An 18,003-nucleotide genomic window follows, 5' to 3' on the forward strand; every position below is an offset into this window, starting at 1 on the left:
ATTCAGTACCGATATACTGCGGACTCCCAGCAGGACACAAATTGTAACGGTGTGCACAAGAGACTATTAAACATCCAGACAGTGCGGTGCACTCACAGACAAAAGGAAAACAATTGGGGCTCTTGAGGGTCTCAAGAGGCAAAACTATTGGATATATATATTTGAAAAATAAAAAAAAGATGATTAAACAATAAAGCCATGCATTAGCTGTATCTTTATACACGTTTTAAATACTATACATAACACACCAATGGTTGTAATGGTTGTATTAAATTTGACAATAATTACACAGAAGAAAATGAGGGGGGAAGGCTGTTATCAAAATTGACCAGCTAATATGTGCATTTAGTTAAATGAATGAAGGTTGGAAGGAAGGAAGGAAAGGGAGAGGAAAAATAGACAATCAAAATTGGAATAAAGAAAGAAATAATATAAGGAAATCAGAAAAGAAAAAAAAAGAAAGGAATAGCTCCACAAGTAGCACAGACGGTTCTGCAGCATTATAAAAACATGGTTAGTGAATTTATGTTATCTTGATTTTATATCACATTATAGTACACTGGGAATTGAAAACAGAGCAGATCAGAGACAGAGAGAGCCACAGTGAATGTAGGCATGGGGGAGAATGAACCAGACACAATTACACTGAGGAAAGCGAGTCTGGAACTGTGTAAATAGATTAAATAGGCTCAGCGGGTGTTTGTTTGTCAGACTGTAAATGTGTTTGATCATTTTGTTTGGAAGAACACAGTGACCGCCGGACATAGATGTTATCAATCAAATAACATAACATTCCCCATCATTAATATATAAATGAAAAACAAATATACAAACATACTAGACTCTCCATCACAATCCTTTCTTAATGTTGTCTTTGGGAAACATTAAAGTAGGTAAGTGAGTATAGTACAGTAAATGACAAGGTTTCCTCTGAGTGATTCACTGAGTACTCATAGTACTCACTAACAATTACAGGACTCCGGGCCATTATGTTGACAGTAGTACAAATAAAATCATAAGGGCATCGTGAAACACTGCAGTATTCAAGAACACTTCACTCTCACTCCACTGAGAAACATAATTGTCTTCTTCACTTTCTGTAATGTAAATATTCTTCTGGCACTGTGACTGTTGGACTGTGGACTGGGGCTGTAAATATTCATGTATCTGCTACCACTTAACCCTTCTCAGAATCACTGGAGCTGGAGCCAATCCCAGCAGTCATTGGGTGAGGGCGGGTACACCCTGGACCATTCACACATATGAAGAATAACAATCTCTTACACTCAATACATTACAATTCAGGGATTCCCAAAGAGTCCGTGAGCTAGCTTGTTGTGTGAGGAATTGGGGGTGCGTCAACCCAGTTGAAGTATAAATTGATTGAAGATGGTGAGATAATGTTCCACTCTGAGAGAAGCAGAAACAGAACATATAGAGTGCAAAATGTGCACTTCTCGGTGGTTCTGCCATTTTGTTGCTGTCTGTCTCTTTTATGAGCACGTGGGCTATTCTGCATCCAAGACTTCGAAAATATACCAAAATACACACATTGACAGGAAAAAGAGGAATGGAAGGCTCCATATGTGTAGAAAGTGTTTAGTGTTAAGAATTTAGGACAGGTGAGTTTTCACTGAACTAAAATAAATACATATCTGCCAATAATGTTTAAATTAACAACATTTTTACCCTTACCTCCATTTAACAGTGTGGGCATTGAGCCAAAGTTCAGACAAATAAACCACAGTCTCATACCAACATTTACAATATAATTTAACAATACAATTTAGAATTTATTTTTTATAAAAAAAATATTTAAAACACTCTTTTCTCCTGACTTCTCTGAATTGGATGTATTTAAGGGCATCTGTTGCTCTGACCACTCTGGAAAATAAAGCCAGTCCTCCTCACTTTCAGTTTCAACTCGGCTCTATTATCATATTGACCTGCCTCAGCACACACACACTATAATGACTGACTGAAAACTAACAAGATGTCTAACAAGGTGTACAGTGCTCTGCTGTCCTATCGTATCCCATTCCTCCTCTGCTGCCGTCCAGTTGACTGATTGGCTCTAGGAGCTTTCTGCGTGTAGGGTCAAATGCAAGCTATGAAAATATCCAGTCACTGAAGGTTACCCTGGCTAATTGGGATGCTGTGGCTTTTACTGATTAGATGGAGAAGGGCCAACAGATACTGGACTCTATTGTATTTTTTTAATAAAATGTCACATTACCTTGTCCTATTGATCCGGTAGAAATTGTGAGATTGATATTTTATCTTAACATATACTGACTTATTTTTTTTAACTGAAATCACTCATCAGATTGGCCTGGACTAATTAAATATTCGCTAAATAATCGGGAAATGTTTAATGTGAGCACAAGAGGACGATAAATCCATTATTTTTTCCAATGGCACTCTGCTCAGAGCCCAACCTTTTCAACATTTGATTGGAAAAAAATGGAATTCACAAGGTCTGTTTATCTCAGCCAGTTAACAACCGGAAATAGATTTCATCAAGGTTTTTGTTAGCTGGAGCATCTCTGACTGGAGGATGTGATGAGAACAAGACAAACCTTGCCTGAGCTGACACATTTATAGGGGACACAATTTTTTATATCAATCAATTGAGTAAACTGTGAGGTAAAACATTCTTACAGGATTATCTGCAGGTTCTAGTTAGGCTCTGTATAGGTAAAGGGCCAACGTAAACCTGTGTACAACGCAAAATATGTAAATATGCAGACAAGAGTAAACAAAGTTTTTCAATGTTAGGTTGAGAACTAAAAACTTGATTTTTTTGCCCAACATGTTGAAAACATAGGACATTTAAAGCAGAATGACATTGTCAAAAATGCACAAATGCAAGAAAAACACACATAATAATCGTTTCCATCTAACAATAGGAAACTAAGGTTGAAGAAAAGGACGTTTTTGTTCCTACTTGTTCCTCTTAAACACTTAACCCTATCTAGAATGGATTCCATTGTTTCTTTTTCTAGTACAATGACAGATGTTTTTTACATCTGTGTAAACAGACCTTTTTTGCATCTTAGGTCTCTGTTGTTCACTCCTTGTAGTATTATTAGCTATGTTTATGTTAAATAATTCAATTAATAATTTATTGCTAGGAGAATTGGGATTCTGAACTAATTATCTTAACAAGAGTGACTAGCTCAAACAAACGTTTGCAGAGATGTCACCATGCTGTATTGCAGTGATGATCAATTGATAGCCCGTAGGCTAAATTTAGCCCACCAAACCATCCAATCCAGCCTGTGAATGGATTCCAAAAGTGTGAAGATCAAAAAAAAAAGTATGTATTAAAGCAACTGAAAAAACAACAACTGAGACTTATATAACTATGAGTAATCCCAACCATTTATGACTATTTAAATGCCATTAGGAAAAAAAAGTGTTGTGTACCACTGGTAGTACGCAGGGAAAATTTATATTTTCACATTTACATTTTCAATTCAATAAATTTGAAACATACCATGCACAATTAACACAACATTTAGAAAAAATGCTACTAAAATTAAGAAATAGGATGTCTGGTCTTTTTATTTATTTACTTGTTTTTCTGCTGCAATGCAGTGCTAAGGTGACAATAAATAACCATCATGATAAATTAACATCTCTCCTGTGTGGTGGTTAAGTTAATAGGGAAAGCCTATGCTGCTATATTCTAATGTTGGTCATCATGGTGGTACTCAGAGAGCTAAATGCTTTCTCAGGTGGTACAGAGTATAAAAGGTTTGAGAACCACTGCTCTAGAGATATTATTTTGGGCTACTTATGCAGTGGCTTAGTGGCTCTTCAAAGCAGTGCTATAAATTCATGCTTGTCCATGATAATTTGTGGACTCACTGTACATAAATAAACAGAGACAAGTGTCATCCTCCATAGACTAAGGGTCCATGATGAACGCGGGTCTAATTATTTTAATGTAGGTGTTATGATAGAAGAATCCACGCGCCACAGGCAGAAGGGATGAAAAAGGTTTTGAATAAAAAGTGGCTTGTTGTATATTAACTGCAGCTCATAAGGTATGAGCAATATTAAAAAATAGGATGACCAGACAGGATTGCACTTAATGGAAAGTAGAAGAAGGGGTGAGAAGAGGCCAAGAGAGGGAGAAGAAGTAAGGACGGACAGGTATTTATGGAACTAGTGAGAATGTATTTTGTTTTTGTTTTTGTTTTTTGGTGTGGAGGGCAGTCAAGAGTCATAGGGGTTCTGAAGTTTGGTCCACTTCACATCAGAAAAACTGTGCTGCAGGAAGGAGATAATGGATTAGAGGGGGCCATAAAGAGGCAGGAAAATGATGATAGTGTTGTCTTTCCAGCAGTCTGGCACAGCAGGCCCAGAGATAATGATAGAGGGAGAGACACATGGAGGAATTGTGTGAGGGAATGGGAAGTGAATTTGAGCACAACTCACGTTGAGAAAAGTCAGCACTGAGTGAAGAAAAGTGAAGAATGAAAAGCCACTGTATGACAGAAGGACTGAAACACAAAAGGGAGGAAGGAGGAAAACTGAGAAACAACTGTGGTGTTTTGATTACAAATTAATTGGTCTATGAAAAGGACACAAATATTTCCTATCTCCCTGTTTCACACACGCAAGTAAGCACTTCCAATAGACATACTGCAATGTTAATGACAGTGATTCCCAACAGTAATGAAAACCATAATTTATTAACTGCAAATAATTTGTCTTTGTTTGACAATCTAACTGTGACAGGCAGAAAAATTAAATACTTCTCTTCTAGGTGGTAGCACAAAATAGGAACAGACTTCAAATCTTTTTCTGTGAGCATATCAGGGCTGTGGTCAACTAAATAGGCCACACATTAATTTTGAGTGTGTAAATTGTAAGTAACCTGAAACAAGATGATCATTATATTTACATATATTTTTTGGAACATTTTTGTTTGTGGTGAGCCACAGGTTTTTTTTTAATGCAAAATGTACCGTTGCTGAAAAAACTTTGGAACCCTTTATGTATTATGTCTCTGGATACAGTCTACAGTCTTACTGTTATTTGACCATCATTCCAATTCTAAATCAAACTGAGCCTAAAAACCTCAAAAATGTTCCTTCAAGCACACATGCCACTGAAATATATAGTACAAGTATAGCTATATGCATAAGAAATGTCACAGAAATCACAGAAATACACACGTCTGTGCACTTGTCCCTAAACAAGGACAGATAGTTGCACATCAGGGTGGTGCACAAAAGTGTGGAAAAGCAGATGGGGAGATCACAGTGCCAACGTTGGCCTGTGGCAAAGAGTCTTCATTTATGTGAAGTTCTTTTCATATGATACAAACATGTGGTTCGCAGTGTTTCTTTGAGTGCAACAGTGTTTGCCAGTCTAACAAAGTTAGCTCTAATTCAGACACTCATCCACAGTGGTGGTGACAGGGACTCGGTAATAATAATTCACACATGTGTGCACACACCCACAGAAACAGTCTGTTTCCTCCACGGTGTCCCTCTCCTCTCCTACTGCTGGGGACATTAATTAGGAGAGGAGAACACCAGAAAACAAGACAACCAGAGCAAAGAGAACATATTTGTAAAAAGTAAATATTAAGTGTGACACCAGGGTTTTGTGTTTGACGTGTTCTGCTGAAGCTTAAACACAACTGATTCAAGGGAGGGAAAAGATGGAGGACAAAATCAAAGGAAAGGAAATGTAAGAAAAACCTAAAAGAAAAAAGAAAACCTATTTAGCCTGAACATACGATCATTATCAGAAAATGTCTCTCTAACAGGGCTTGTAGGACAAAGCAGACTGTGTGTTATTTAGCTATTAACCAATGGAAAAAAAACAGGTGGCAAAGGCATTGATTTTGAACTCTTGTAATTTTATATGATACATCACGTGCAAGCTTCTGTCCCCCCTCACATTAGTATTAGAATTGTGGTAGCATGCCATTCAGTGTGGTTTTGATTTTAAAATGATAAAATGCTTTGAACTACATCCAGCACAGACGTGAGCTGAAGGATTGTCCCTGTCACTGCGTTTCACCACAGTATATTTAGGAGATAACAGAGTCATCATTCAAGATAAAGCAGGACAAGCAGCGACCTGTCTGAAGGATGTTTTCAACAGCTTGATTATTAATTGTTTGTCCCTTTTTCATACTCTGAATACTTCTCTTCACACTTCAGCATACTGTGTATTGCTCTGAATGTACTATTTTTATCAGGGTGGCTGATGTAGTGTCTGACCTCAATGTGGCAGTGCTTAATTGTAAGATTAACAATTTATTCAAGTCCATAATGTTATTACTGATTAGTAAAACTATTTTTTACTAATGTTGAAGAAGTTGAGTTGAAAAGTTTGAAAAGGCAGAAAAAAACATATGATTGACTTGTTTTGAATAAAAACAAAGTTAAAGGATTTTTTATAGCCATGAACTCATCCATCAGCCTCTCTCCCTACCTCCCTTGCTCTATTCACTCACTCCGCTTTATAACTAGACAAAGTACATAAGTGCTACAGATTTCTCCAACCAGGTTTCCATTGAACATTCCAGTAAAGTGAACCATTCTTATGATGGACCTTAAACCAATGTATGTGGGTGCATGTGCAGCACATTTAATCAACAGATAGCTCATATACCATGATAAACAACATTGAGGCAGATAAGCAAAGCAAAAGCAATAAGAGAGAAAGTGACGGGTGTGAGCATGGAGAGGGAGAGAACGGAGGATGAATGGCAGAAAATAAAAGCCTTTTGTATTGAAAGTAATATTTGTCAATAAATAAAGAAAAGAATGTCAGAGCAAGCCCAGGGACAAGACAGAGAAAGAGTTGATCTATGCCAGGGGTGGCTCTTGACCATCAGTCAAGAGCCTAAGAGCCACAATTTGTACTGTGTATCGGCAAATGTAAACTGTAATATCTCTTTTTAAAAAATCAAACACAACTCTCACATTCTTTTAAAACTTCCGGCGTACATCTTTTCATCTGTGCGAACTGGGTTTTTCATAAGAAATTTGCGTCAACTCCCATCGGCATAAGATCCACATGGTTTAAAAAAAGACAACAAAAAAAAACATGAAATGTACATATACATAAGAGCCATGTCTGATCTATGCAATGATCCAGATAGGGCTCTCAACAATTTCTATTCATTTTGAGGGAGCCATCGGGATTTTTGAGGATTGTTTTTATTAGTTACTTGTTAATTATTATAATTAACACATAGTTTATCAACAATTAAAGGTTTGTCAGTTGCACATAAACTTAAATTAATAAATAAATTTCCTTGAGCACCAAGTGGCTAGAGAGGGTTTTCATCCATGTTCAGATAGATTCAAATTATAGAGGGGCGTTAAAGTATAAAATAATAGATTTAAAAAATACTAGATAATTAAAAATCAAACTTATGAACTATACTTTCTATCCTTTACAAACTCCTGAGAAAGGGGCAACACAGATAGTAGAAGGTTAAGAAAAGTTTTAAAAGCACAGTTTTGGAACATTACAGAGGCAAAGATGTCAATTTGATACAGGTGATAAATGTCTTGATTGGTTAAATAAGTAGTATCCAGAAAATGTTGAAGAGTTCAGTGAGAAAGATGAATTGAGCTTCATCATATTTAGTGTGTGGGAAAATAGCCCACTTCTTTTGGCTCCCGTGTGATTACAGTCCCACGTCCACTTTAACTGTTCGCTGTGTGTTCCTCTACATGGTGATTACCACCTCTGTCTTGTAAACTGCTCTCATTTTTCTGTTAAATATACCATGGAATAAGTAAATACTATGGAAATACCATGGAATAACAAAATATTTTCTTCTCTTCTGAGTAGAAAATTTCACCTTTTTTTTTCCTCTTGTGTTTTTTCTGGACCTGGTTCTTGGTTGGTTTATATCTGCATCTTCATTAATAACAAAGCTTTGTCTTAGCACGTATTTGGTGAATTTCAACAATGTAGAGTCCATTTCAGTTTCCAATTCTAATAGTCCATCTTCAAATAATATCCCTAATTTCAAACAGTATTGTAAAAGCAATCTATTTTTTTCTTGCTGAACTTTAATAATCATAAAATAGTCATAGTCTCACTCATGTCACCAGTTGACATGAGTGAGACTCATGTCACCATGAGTCACAGACTCACTGTCACTGTCTTTGTGGGATTGTTGTCTGAGTTTAGTCTGTAGCTGGTGTTGTGAGTGGTTCTGTTCAGGTCATGTTCTGTGTTCCTAGTAATTCAAGTAAGAAGAGAATCCCATGTTCATGATGTTTGGGGAATGTTCATGTGTTTGCTGTTTCATTCCAAAGAGATGTTGTTGCTCATCCACACTGTTTGAAGAACCTGCCTGCAATCGATGCTACATTCCTGTGTGTTAATGATGTTGCTCAGCTGTAAATAAATCACCTGCTGCACCTGCTTCCTACAATGTCTGAACATTATCTATGGCTAATAGATATATATACCTCTGGTAACTTAGTCGTGAATGACTGTGGAAGTGTCTGCAATCACTGTGACTATAACAATAAATAACAACACATTCATGCAAAGAGAACAAACTACTGAATGTAAATTATTTTTCAAATCTTGTTTTTTGTCCTTCTCCAGTTTTAGCACTTTGAATAACAAAAAGAGTGGATAAAGACACACATTTTTTAAATTTCATCTATTTTTCTACTTACTGTTTCTCTCCCTTTGCCAGAACTGGTGCTTCTCCTACTGTGCCAAAATAAAATTAAATTCTACTCTGGTGCCAACTGTCTGATCTCCTCACCTGACCATGGCCCAAGTGGATTCTGGAAAATCTCTGAGTAGATACCAAGGATAAGGGCATTATCCTCCTTTTTCCCCTAAGTGCACTGGGAATGTCTCCTCCCCTTTGATTTCATTTGATTATTGTTATTGAACATGAAAGATCATTCCATGTGTGGCTCACATGAGACGACGGTTATCCAAAATCTTAAATCTTTGGATATTTTCAGCATCAAATTTTTTTGCCTCACTATTCTATGTTCATATCCTTTCGTAAAGGTAATAAACTTTACTTAAGTTTAAAAAGTTCTGTTAGGTAACTGGGTGTGAATTTTCTTAAAGAAGACGTTTCACCTCTAATCCAAGAGGCTTCTTCAGTTCTAACTGGTGGTGGGGAGTACAGCAGATATATACTCTAGTTCAACTCTATATTTTATCAGTATTTTCTTATATGAATTATTAGACATTTCAGATGATCCCTTTTTTTGCGACCCCATTTTGAAAAACTGGTATAAGTGAACATTTAAAAACATTCACCTGACTACAACAGTGTGACAGTGGAGCTATTTGTGTGGTTTGAAGTCATGTGCAGTAATTATGGGTGGTGTGGACCTCTACATAATATACAGCATGTGTTTTCTACATCAATAACCATAAGAAAAACATAGTAGCATGTTTAATTAAGGCTTTCTGTGAAAGAAAATAAAAATAAACCAGAGAACTTGTGATTTAAAAACCATCACATGCCTGGGTTTATCTGTGGTCCTATTCAATGTAGATGTGTTCCTTACCTTGTTGTACAAAGGAGCCGTAGACAAACCACATGGAGTTGTACAGTGTTGTGGGGGACACTGAGCCCATGGGTAACCGGGGAGGGTTGAGCCAGTTGAGCAGGTAAACCAGAATGCCGATGAGAAGCACGGTGCCGGCGATGCACGCCCACAGTGACAGATCGAAAGGTGCCAGGCAAGCGAACATGTCCACGGTGCGCTCAGCCTTTCGCAGCAAAACACCCACAGAGTAATCCATGTAACGCGTGGTGAAGTCCACCACACTTTCCCGCTCAGGTGTGATGGTCAGGGCAGAAAGTCCAACATCTGCTCGCTGCAGTTGGGAAAATGAAAAATATCAGCAACCAAAGCTCTGTGGAGCCATAGACATTTAGACACTAGCAGGAAATACAACTAGAAGCACTGACATATAGTTATTTGAATGTACGGTCTAATGATAACAATAGTTCTCAGGGCTGCACAATTCAGGAAATATCACGGTTTGATTCGATATAGATTTTTAGACTCAAGATTCGATTCAAAATCGATTTTCAATTAAAAATTGATTCACTGTCCAGAGCATAAATACATTTGATATATATCTGAGATTTGACTTTCTTTCTTATATTATTGCAGTTGCCAGACAAGAACAAAAACAGAATGAATCGATTGCAGGTAAACACTACTCAATATCAACCTTGAGTAGGATTTATTTATTGTGCCTCATCAGCCATGAACCTCACTGCACATCACTGGTCAAGTGTTTCCCAAACTTTTTTTCTGGGGACCCATATTTTAAAAGTCACAAACCTTCGTGACCCAAGTCAATAGACATTATTCGTAAACTCCTGGGAGACATGATGTAAGACTACCCATCTGAGGGTCGCGACCCAGTCTTTGGGAAACAACACATTAGGTAAACGGTAAACTCTCAAACTGTTCAAACAAAACTGAAAATGATTGCCTTTAGCTACAAACGTTACTGGTACTACAGCTTTTACAATTAGTGCTGTACTCCAAAAACAAACACAAATGGCTCAGGGAGTACAACAGCTAGACTCCCTTTTGAAATGAGCAACTGATGGGTGCATTTAACACATAAAATCATGACTCAAGTATTCTCAATTCAGCATTCAAGATTCTTTAAAATCACAGAATACATAAACATGTTTAAGTGTCTGCCTGTTTGCATTTGCTAAAAAGGATGATATAGCTCGATAGCACGCAGCATATATTCAAAGCCTTCGTTTTCAACGGTGTTGATGGGGCGCAAATCTTTTGAAATAAAATACGCTATGGACTGAGTGCCCATTCAGAGTTGGGTGGGAGATTAATGCATTAAAACAAAGTTTGTTGGTTCACTGGAAGGTTTACTGTTTTTAACTTTTTTATAGTTTTTAATCCTAATCTCTGGATGATGGCGTGACATATGAGCTCTCATATTTGTTGTATTTCCAAAATACTTCACCTTTGTATAGCAAAAATTGCATATAGGATTTTCTTTATCTTCTTTATATCTATCTATCTTCCTTAGCTTCCCATCCATGCAATAAAATCCAAAATGACGTTCTCCGTATGACTGATGAATACCTTTAGCCAGAGTTTAGGTCAGAGCTGACCGCACTTTCGACGAGATTTCGATTTTAAATCGGCAAAGCCTAGATCACGATTCAAATGTAAATCGATTTTTTTGCACACCACTAATAAATATTGAAATAGCAACAAGAAAAAGACATAAGATATAATACTACAGATAAAATAAAATATTACAAAATATTTTAAATAGAATTTAGACAGGAATAAGAAAAGCATTCAACACGAACACAAAAACATTACAGCTTGTCCTCATTAAGACTTAATTTTACCTTTTTAATAATGATAATTATTGATCACACACACTGGAGAAATTGTTATGTTAACAGCAGATCACCTGCAACAGGCTGCCCAACGGGAGGTGCTGGGTATGCAGTGCCTATGGGGTTCGAACCCATAACTTTTAAAAAGTCAGGTAAATTTACCACCTAGTAAGGAAGCAACATTAGGACTTTACTCATGCTGAATAAGAAGTAGTGTGATATCAATTGTGCAGAATATTTAAATGTTGAATGCATGCTTTCATGTGTGTGTGTGTTTGTGAATAGAGATTATTTTCATTCTGACTGTCTTAGTCAACAGAGAAACTTGCACTTAAAGCACTTTGGGTAATAATTATCTGGTAATTGGGTTTTTTGAAAAGATAAATGCTGTTAGCCGAATGATGAGGTAAACAAAATTATTTGCATGTCGCAGTTTATTTACAGCTGGTGCTGGTGCTTGTGCAAATAAATATGCCTTGTACTCGCAGCATGTTTCTATCATTTTGTGAGCTCACACTGGCACTGAATATAAATGGCGAACACACTGGCATGTATTTTAAACACAAATACACACACAGAAATGCAAGGTCAAGAGAAACTGATTATTATTTAAAAGAATGTTAAAGGCCTTCATATAAGACTGAAATAAAAAAACAGGTGCAGAGAAGGCATTACTGGAAATAGCGGATAATAATAAAAAAATATATCTTTGACCTTAAAAGAAAAAAAAAACATTTCAGTGGGTTAGTGCTGGTGTGGATCATAATTCTCAGGCACTGCATTCGCTCTTTGAGACGAGTGTGGACTTCCAACATAATGTGTAGAAACTAAGACAAAGCTTGTAAAAATATTTTATTGTACAGCACATATTTAAAGAGGTTAAAGAAGTTGATGAGCTATGTGTATTTTTAAATGCATATTGAACTTTTTCCTTGTGTAAAAGCTATAAATAAATAATATTTAAATTTATTGCTATTTATTGAAATGCTAGCAGTGAGTAGATTTCAATCACACAGAACGTGTTGATTCAGTGGTGTGCCTGTGACTAACTGACCCCAGCTGTAGCTGCTCTTCATTAGGATGTGGAGGATTTTTTATTGTAAGTGATTTATTAATGATGTAATCACTGGTAAAAAGGCCCTCACTTCACTTTTTGATATCTAAACAAAAAGGTTTTGAAAACGTGTCCGGAGGCATAAACTATGGTTCTTTGTTACAATTCTGTCATGGTTTAATTATGATAATTATGTTATATAATTTCAGGAGAGAAATGATGAGAAACTGGTGTCTCTGTCAACAGCTTTCTCACTCATTGTTTGGATTAAGATGAGAAATGAAAGGAATAACCATCAATAGTGCAGATAAAAATGATTGCAGAATGGAACAGTGGGACATTGCTGTAAAACAGTGGTGTCAAACATACGGCCCATGGGCTTTGACACCCCTGCTGTAGAAGGTGTCTTTTCATACAAAAATGTAGGTGGCATAAAGGGTCAGTGATGGACTAGTGTCAATCCAGTTTTCCTTACAAAAATATCGGATGCATAATGAGGAACAAAAAACCCAAAACAAAACAAAAAAAAGAATCCCAACATTCAGTAAAAAGTGAGAATAAGCCTTTGTAAAGCTGCAGATATTTGATGTTGGTTTTTTTAATTATGTGACCCTGTCTTTTTCTGTTATGAACATGTTGCAAGTATAATTTTAACAACTATATACTGTATTTTATATACAACTATATATATCTTCATAAACTAAATTAACAAATTAGATTCTTAAACAATTGCAAACATATATGCAATAATTACTCTACTACATGTCTTAAGGTGCTGAAAGCCCCCACCCCTGAAAAAAAAAGTACATACAAACATTCAGTTGATTGATCAGAAAGTGTGTTAGAGGTGATTATACCTCGAGTCCTTGTATTTTGTGCATATCAAAAAATATATCACATTGCAATCCTCTCACCTTGAAGACCAGTTCTCCGATCATTCCGTTCCACTGACCATCAGGCTGCAGGCTTCCATATTTGTGGTCCGGAGTGACATAGATTTCATACTTAAAGCCCAGGTAGTTGGCCAAGGCGTCCAACACGTCGATGGAGAAGCCCTGGTACTTCTTTGGTTTCCCCAGAACATTTTCTGACACCATTACAAATGGCTCCTCCTAAAAGGCAAAAAAAATCAATGGCTATGTCAGTGAGTCTGTCAAGTAGCCAATCCATACAGCAATCATTCAGGCATCAAATCACCCATTAACTCTACTGGCTAACTGACATCTTGTCCAACAGTATTATTAATGTCATAATTTATGCACGTGTCTATCACATTTACCACTACATTGCCATTCACTATTACGGAAGCGTAGAACAAAAACATAAAGCCAAAAAATGGCTGCAAAAATACAGTGATCAGGTAACTATTGATAGAGATACAAATGCTTAAGGAGCCTCTAAAGGGACATGGCTTCCTGTACGTATGCCTCTATACAGAGCTAATTAAGATTATTAAAATATATCAATATATCAAACGATATGAGGACAGAGCACTCAGAGCATTTTGTCGTCAAAAAACTGTGACAAACACAGAGAAGGTTGTTGATCTCGCTCTCTGCTTTGCAATATTTTGTTTATTTATATAAATTAGGCCTATTGTTGTGCTTACGAACACAAACAATGAAATTACGTGACAATATAGCACACTGATGCGAGGCGCCTCCATGCTCAAAAAACCCTGTTAGAGCCATTTTCGCGTTACATGAATTATTATTGTAGGACACCACATCAATGGCAGTGATTAAGACAAGTGGACAGCTGCTCATTGGAGAATGTAACAACAACAAAAACTCATTTGTGGGACACGATTTAAGATAAAAGTAGGTTTTACATAACAATATGATATTGTAGTAACCCTGAAGTAAAGTTACAGTGTTATAATGTTCATGATCAAGTTCTGTAATTTCCCAGGGTCTGTGAATGTGTCTGGATGAATGCGAAAGCAAAATGCAGTGGATGGTCTCCTAGAAATAACATGCGCATGCAATACTTTCTTGTGAGCACGAGAAATTATCTTGTGCGCACAAGAAAGTATTGAGCACCTCCTACCCCCCTTTCCCTTTAGGGGCTCTGTAAATGCCAATTATTTGTATTTTTTATTTATAACCTAGATTCAAAATGTGGTACTACCTTTAGCTCTCAGAAGGTGTTCCACTCAATAGTACCTACAACATATAAGCTGTCAGCATTCCAGTATGACAACACAAAAATGTCTCAACTTTATAATTTACTGACTGTTCGTACTGTTTAAAAATAACTGTTTGCTATAGTCTGGGAATTGAAGACTGTTTATAATGATGCAAGATGGCATTAGAATTGTCCTGGCCTGGACTTTAAAGGTTTCCTGCTAATAATTGATTGAAATAAATACATATATTACATATTATAGGGGAGACCGGGTATCGTTGTAACATGGGGAGAGTTGTAACACCACCAATTTCACCAATTAGGGATACGATAGGAGTTACAGTATATGATCATTTCAGTGTTTACCCACTTCCTCCCTGATCCCACATAGTGGTTGTCAAGGTTGGAAACAGGGGCATGCAGATTCTATAGAGAAAAAAAAAAAGATTTTGATGTAAGAAAGTAAATTTTTTGACCAAGACTATATTTTGTTTAATATTTATGCTATTGTACATAAAACAATATGACTTACATTAGATTAAATTTTAGTTTCTCAGGCATAATGTGATGCATTTTTCCCCTGCTAATTTCAAACCATTATGCTAATACAGCTAGCTAAACAATGGCTGACAGGGGTGGGTGGGTTGTAACACATTTGTGTTACAACATCCCCTTAGGTACAACTAAGAACACTTTATTAAATTTAATACATTTTACAGAATGCCTAGACAGTGGACAAGAAAGACTGACAGAGGTGTGACTGCAAATGTTTTTTTTAAAAAAAGCATCCGTTGAGGTCACAAAGAAGGGCAAGTCAGTCAGATCAGTTGCGATGGCACATGAAATCTGCCATGTAACACTGAGCAGAAGCTGAGAGACCAGGGGTCCATTGATCTTCCCAGTATAGGTTACTGAAGCAGCAACAAAGTTTTCTCTGAGGTGCAGAAGAAGTGATGGCTGACTATTTGACTCAGGCATCAGACCTGTATTATGGACTGACTCCACGTGAGGTAAACATGGGGCAGGTTAGTCACTGGAGACCAGAGAAGAATTGAATACTAGCATAGATGCCGGACAAATGGAAAAAAACTTTTTGTGTTCTTTTAGGTTAGAAATTTTGCATATCAACTGGCAGTAATATATAACATCAACAACCCACAAACATGGGATGAGAAGCAGATGGCTGGGCCTGACTAGTTCACATTTTCTATGACCCCCAGCCTGTTTTTACAGCATGTCGCATGGTGTGGCCTATGTTTTTGTTTCTTTTGTCTAACTGTTACAACTTACCCCAGCATACCGGTATGTTACAGAATACCCCGGTAGTGGGGTAGGTTGCAAGAAAGGAACTCCATGTATTTGACATCAACTCACAAGGTCTGTGATATTCTTGCAGAGGTTTGAATCGGTGCCATTTGTAGTAAACACATTTTTTGTAGTAAACAACACTTTTTTAAAAAGTTTTTTTTTTTTTCAAATGTTTAGGATGTTTTTGGAAACTGACAAAGTCCAGTACTCCACTTCTTTTCTGCCTCACTCTTCTTTTTCTCTCTTCATTAATAAATCCCTATTGAGCGGTTAAATGTTTTAGGCCAATATGTCTTCCAGATTTATGAGGGCCTGCTTGTTATTGACTAGATACAGGCTGCACATTACATACACACAAATTGGTCCGTACACACACCTGCGGGTTGTGCTATGCATTAACTTTGTTGGTTTCTAATCCTCGCTAGCTACTGTCATTCTATAAGCTATTAGGCAGTTAGTCGAGATGCATGCCAAGTCCCCCCTCTCGCCATATGCATCCATCAATCAAGACAGGAGCAGCCACTAACAAACATTAATAAACATCTATACATACGGAACCAAGTGCCACTGATTGTGGTGAAGAAGCTCACACTGTTGTACAGAGGCACAACACTGCAGCACAGGTTCACTTCTACAATAAATCAGACATTTAAAGACATTTTCAAGGACTTGGATGAAAATTTGGAGTGCTGGGCTTTATCAACACTTCCACCAACAAACACTCAAAGGAGGAATTTGAAAAAAATATAACATTTGCACAGTAGTTTTCCTGTTTAAATTTTGATGAATGTGTTCGAATGTCTCCTCTCTCTGAGAGACTAGAAACAGGATTCTTTCATAATGTAAAAAGTAGTGTTATTCTTCAAACTTTCCACATTCTATTTGCCAAGCAATGAACAAAAGTCAAATGCAAACATCATCAAAAACGAAACAAACAAACAAACAAACAAACAAACAAACAAAAAAAAAAAAAAAAACAGGCCATTGCTTCAGTGTGACTCAGCAGAACAACAACACATGTTACTAAGAGCTTTGTAAGTTCAATAGCATGTTCAATGCTGACCCAATTGTTTCTGGGCTAAAGCCATGTACCAATAACCAAGATTATTTCCAGTACAATAAATTATTTTCAAAGACAATATTTTTCGTATCACTGTGGAGCAAGTGGGAATTTCAGTGTTTTAAATACATTTCAGTAGGGGTTTGGATAGCTTTGAATGACATTGAATTACATCTATAAAAGTGTGGCACCACAGAAAATAAATTGTGAACCACTACTGTAAATGTAAAAGAAAAAAAAAACGACCTACAAAGTTCCTAATCTTGTCTTTCTCTGTGAAAGTTTTTTTTTTCTTTTTTCATTTTGATTTGTTTACTCTCTGCTGTCCTAACCTCAGATCAAAATTACCATTTAAAGTTTTTGTGCTCATGTACTGTATTGTGTTCTGGTTTGAGAGAATGCTTCTGACTTTAAAATATCCCCCAAAGTAGAAATAAAAATTTATATACAGTACATGTAAGTGGTAGTCGAGCTATGAGTAATCACTGAGTGCCATCAAGCTGTTAGATTTCAGTGGTTTTCACATTTGGTTGGGTCTGCAGCAGGAAGCTGCTAAGACACCAAAATGCTTTCCCGAGCACACACAGTCACATAGCCCCACACATTCAAAGATAATTTCCCCAAATTCTCTTCACACCAACTTTCTAAAACACCTCTACTCCCTGGGAACAATGGGAGATCTTCACACAACAATGGGAGATCTCCCAATCTACCTTCTCACAGGGAACCTCGAAGCCATCCATTCCTTTTGATCTACATGACCACCTGTGGTTGACTGGACTTTACGGCTCGGTCCACTTCCCTTGTGATAACCCCCCACTGAGCAACAAAAGGTTCTTCCAACACTGCTGAATCATGGAACAAGAGTGCCACATAGTGGCGACTGCAGGCATCACATGATAACAAGAACAATAATATGATTGGCCACAAGAGGCTTAGCCTCTCTCTTCCATTGGCCTACAAGATTTAAACACACACCCGGGATATCGAAAACCACTCCCCCCATACAGGTATATAAGCACAAACAACTAACGATACTTGAGAAGTTATTCTTGAGAAGTCAGAAGTTATTCTTGA

At 36.9% G+C, this 18,003-nt stretch overlaps 1 protein-coding gene across 3 annotated transcripts in view; it reads right to left on the bottom strand.

Annotated features, from left to right (window-relative positions):
- grid2 (glutamate receptor, ionotropic, delta 2) overlaps positions 1–18,003 on the bottom strand; it is a 254,308-nt gene that overhangs the window by 137,288 nt on the left and 99,017 nt on the right. For all 3 annotated transcript variants that reach the window (XM_008336887.3, XM_025053042.1, XM_017043061.2), the window contains exons 8-9: positions 13,346–13,543; positions 9,543–9,855 (exon numbers count right to left, since the gene is read on the bottom strand). In XM_008336887.3, the coding sequence (XP_008335109.1) occupies positions 9,543–9,855; positions 13,346–13,543 (511 nt within the window). The remainder of the gene's footprint in view (positions 1–9,542; positions 9,856–13,345; positions 13,544–18,003) is intronic.

Source organism: Cynoglossus semilaevis, chromosome Z (assembly GCF_000523025.1).
Source record: "Cynoglossus semilaevis isolate Cse_v1.0 chromosome Z, Cse_v1.0, whole genome shotgun sequence".
NCBI classification, from domain to species: Eukaryota; Metazoa; Chordata; class Actinopteri; order Pleuronectiformes; family Cynoglossidae; genus Cynoglossus; species Cynoglossus semilaevis.